Consider the following 3,605-nt stretch of genomic DNA (forward strand, 5'->3'; position numbering starts at 1 on the left):
CTTAGTTAAATCATATATATATAGTTAAAACGGTGAACCAAGATACATTGTGGAGTAAACATCCTCTGTCTACCGGGTACACCTGCTGTATGCTCCTTCCCATTATCGGGCTTACGGTAAAATTATTTTAAATATGAGTGCCGTTGTAGGTTGCTTTGAAATTCCTTATGCTCGGGGTCTTATTAGGTCTGACGAAGAATAGTCTGTATACCATTATTCCTAGCGGTCTTCACTTTTTCTTTACGGTATTCACGAGATCAATAAATTGCACCCCATCAAATTTTGACTAAGAGTAATTTTTTTTTCTTAGCCAAATTAAGATATTTACATGTACCATTATTAAAACATCTAGAAAAACATGTTTGGTCAAAAATTGCTCTCATACAGACGGCTTAGATATTTATTCATGCCATCAAAAAACATGATCAGTTTTTATTTGCATTTTAAACCAAACTAAAACATAAATACCTTGAGTAATTTCAACTATTGCTTCACATGAAGTTATCTTGTCTATAAACTGTTGCCTGATGTTCATCATGTTATCATATGAATCGGTATTGGTGTATCTTGTGTAGTCACCACAAGAGTCAACAGATTCCTGGTATTCAGATTGAAAAGAAGAACCAACATCTGCAAAAATAGTTTTTTTTTTTAAGAATTACTTGATATTTAAAGAATCACATTTATTACATGTACATCAATTAAGGAAAAATAAGGTACAATGTAAAACGTATGCTTCATAATTTAAAGAAACTTACGAGCTGCAAAGACAAAATTGTTTCCACTGCCCCTGATTTCGCGCGAAACAGCAGCTGTTTCACTGTAAAATGGGCCCACAACAAAAACGTAATGGTTATTGGCATCCTCTCGATCATCAAGGGCCGTAAACACGTTGTCCCGAGCTGTAATTAATCCTTGGTATACAAAGTGATCAGATCCAGTTCTGTCAGGCACATTTTCGATTGCCCCCCTTGCAGATTCTGAGGTTGTGTAAGTCGTAAGCCCAAACTCTTCTGATGCCACGGAATCATATGTGACAAAGCCCACTCTTACCCCATCAGAAGATATTGGAATATCCTCCATTAATCCAGCCAAAAATGTTTTTGAAAAACGCATGTTATAGCGTTCAATTATAAACGCAATGTCCAGTTTGCAGTCTGAAAATGGAATTGGTGCATTGAAGTTATAAATGCATCTTTGACCTTTGGAATTTTGCACATTGTACATTGTGTTTCATAAAATAAAAAAAATTAACTTAATCTTCAAATAATATAGAGAAAAACGAACACTATTAGAGCAATTTCCTCAATACTTTCTTCTTTTATTTCGGAAAACCAAATGTAATTTCTTAGATTTATATACAAGTTGCAACTATGCAATGGTGTGGTTTTTAAAGTCCATTTTTAGAATTTTTCACTCATATTGAGACGCCACAGGTTGCAGGTGGAGGGCTGCAAATTTAGACTTCACATCAGTACTCGTAACCTTTGATTTTCGTATATGTTGCGACACGACCTCGGTTTACGTGGTCTTACCCCGAAGGGCCGGTCTCCCTGTCTCGCAGTGAGATTGGAACTCGCCACTTGTGGATCAACTCCGTAACTCAAGGGCAAATTGTCTTACCACTGCGCCACGGGGGCGAAAATCTGGTTCCAATTGCCAATGTAAATGATTATAGTATCAGATATGTACATGTAAAGTATAAAAACGATCATTTCCAGACATTGTTTTTACAAGATATCTTTCAAAGAGTTTATTTGATTATCCCAGTCAAACAGTTTACTATTTTGAAATTTGATATTTTTAGCTCACCTGAGCCGAAGGCTCAAGTGAGCTTTTCTGATCACATTTTGTCCGGCGTCCGTCTGTCTGTCTGTCTATCTGTCTGTCTGTCTGTCTGTAAACTTTTCACATTTTCGACTTCTTCTCAAGAACCGCTGGGCCAATTTCAACCAAACTTGCCACAAAGTATCCTTGGGTAAAGGGGATTAAAGTTTGTTCAAATGAAGGGCCACGCCCTTATTCAAGGGGAGATAATTGGGAATTAATGAAAATTTAGTGGTATATTTTAAAAATCTTCTTCTCAAGAACCACTGTGCCAGGAAAGATGAAACTTCTGGGGAAACATCCTCAGGTAGTGTAGATTCAAGTTTGTTCAAATCATGACCCCTGGGGGTAGGGCGGGGCCAAAATGGCCGACCAAAGTTTTACATAGAAATATATAGGAAAATTCTTTAAAAATCTTCTTCTCAAGAATGACAAAGCCATAATTCGTCATATTTATATGGGAGCATGCTCATGTAGTGTAGATTCAAGTTTGTTCAAATCATGACCTCCCGGGTAAGGGCGGGGCCAAAATGGCCGACCAAAGTTTTACATAGAAATATATAGGAAAATTCTTTAAAAATCTTCTTCTCAAGAATGACAAAGCCATAATTCATCATATTTATATGGAAGCATGTTCAGGTAGTGTAGATTCAAGTTTGTTCAAATCATGACCTCTGGGGGTAGAGTGGGGCCAAAATGGCCGACCAAAGTTTTACATAGAAATATATAGGAAAATTCTTTAAAAATCTTCTTCTCAAGAATGACAAAGCCATAATTCATCATATATATATGGAAGCATCCTCAGGTAGTGTAGATTCAAGTTTGTTCAAATCATGACCCCCAGGGTAGAGCGGGGCCAAAATGGCCGACCAAGGTTTTACATAGAAATATATAGGAAAATTCTTTAAAAATCTTCTCAAGAATGACAAAGCCATAATTCATCATATTTATATGGAAGCATGTTCAGGTAGTGTAGACTCAAATTTGTTCAAATCATGACCCCCGAGGGTAGGGCGGGGCCAAAATGGCCGACCAAAGTTTTACATAGAAATATATAGGAAAATTCTTTAAAAATCTTCTTCTCAATCATTTTCTAAAAAATAGCAAATCCATGATTGGTCATGGGACTACTTTTGGATTTAAACTTTACAATAAAAAGCCATTTTATACTAGTCCTACCCTTGGTGCTCAGGTGAGCGATGTGGCCCATGGGCCTCTTGTTAGCTCTTATGGGTAAGAGACCAGAAGAATTTATGTAGAAAGGTGTCCGTCGTCCGTTCATCTTTTTAGATATCCGTCAGTCTATAAAGAAATTCTCAAAACGCTACTCCTCCTACAGTTTGGATCTCAATTTTACTTGGCACACAAGTAGACCATACTAAGATTCATATTTTTTTTATTCTTATTTATTTATTCGGTTTTTGATTACGCAGAACGGTGTTGTCATGGTTACTAAACATAGCAATATCTGTATCTGTAAAATATATTCAAAGCGATACTAGTCTACTCCATTCTTTGGTCCGATTTCAAAACCTGCCATACTTGTAGCTGCAATAATGTAGCCCTCTCCGATTTTTTTAATCTGATATTTTCTGGAGAGGGCTACAATTCCATCGCATCTCCGTAATGGTGCAAATATATTTTTTTGATACGGGTGATTGGAGGCAAAATAAATTATTTTTACATTAAACTTACTTCTTATAAGACGGAATTTTTATTCACTGTCAACAACATAGCCTGTTAAACTCGAAAACCATGTAAAATAAATCTGTGTCTTT

At 36.4% G+C, this 3,605-nt stretch overlaps 1 protein-coding gene across 1 annotated transcript; it reads right to left on the reverse strand.

Annotated features, from left to right (window-relative positions):
* Positions 1–468: 468 nt before the first annotated feature.
* LOC134241756 (uncharacterized) lies at positions 469–1,116 on the reverse strand (the record flags this gene model as incomplete). The annotated part of the gene is made up of 2 exons (XM_062723779.1): positions 759–1,116; positions 469–630 (listed from the first exon to the last, which is right to left on the reverse strand). Coding segments are annotated over exons 1-2 (520 nt in total), but the record flags the coding sequence as incomplete, so codon positions are not given.
* Between the last annotated feature and the right edge of the window lie 2,489 nt (positions 1,117–3,605).

The sequence above is a fragment of the Saccostrea cucullata genome, unplaced genomic scaffold (assembly GCF_032062105.1).
Source record: "Saccostrea cucullata isolate Sc308-1 unplaced genomic scaffold, CSIRO_AGI_Scuc_v1 ctg21939, whole genome shotgun sequence".
NCBI classification, from domain to species: domain Eukaryota; kingdom Metazoa; phylum Mollusca; class Bivalvia; order Ostreida; family Ostreidae; genus Saccostrea; species Saccostrea cuccullata.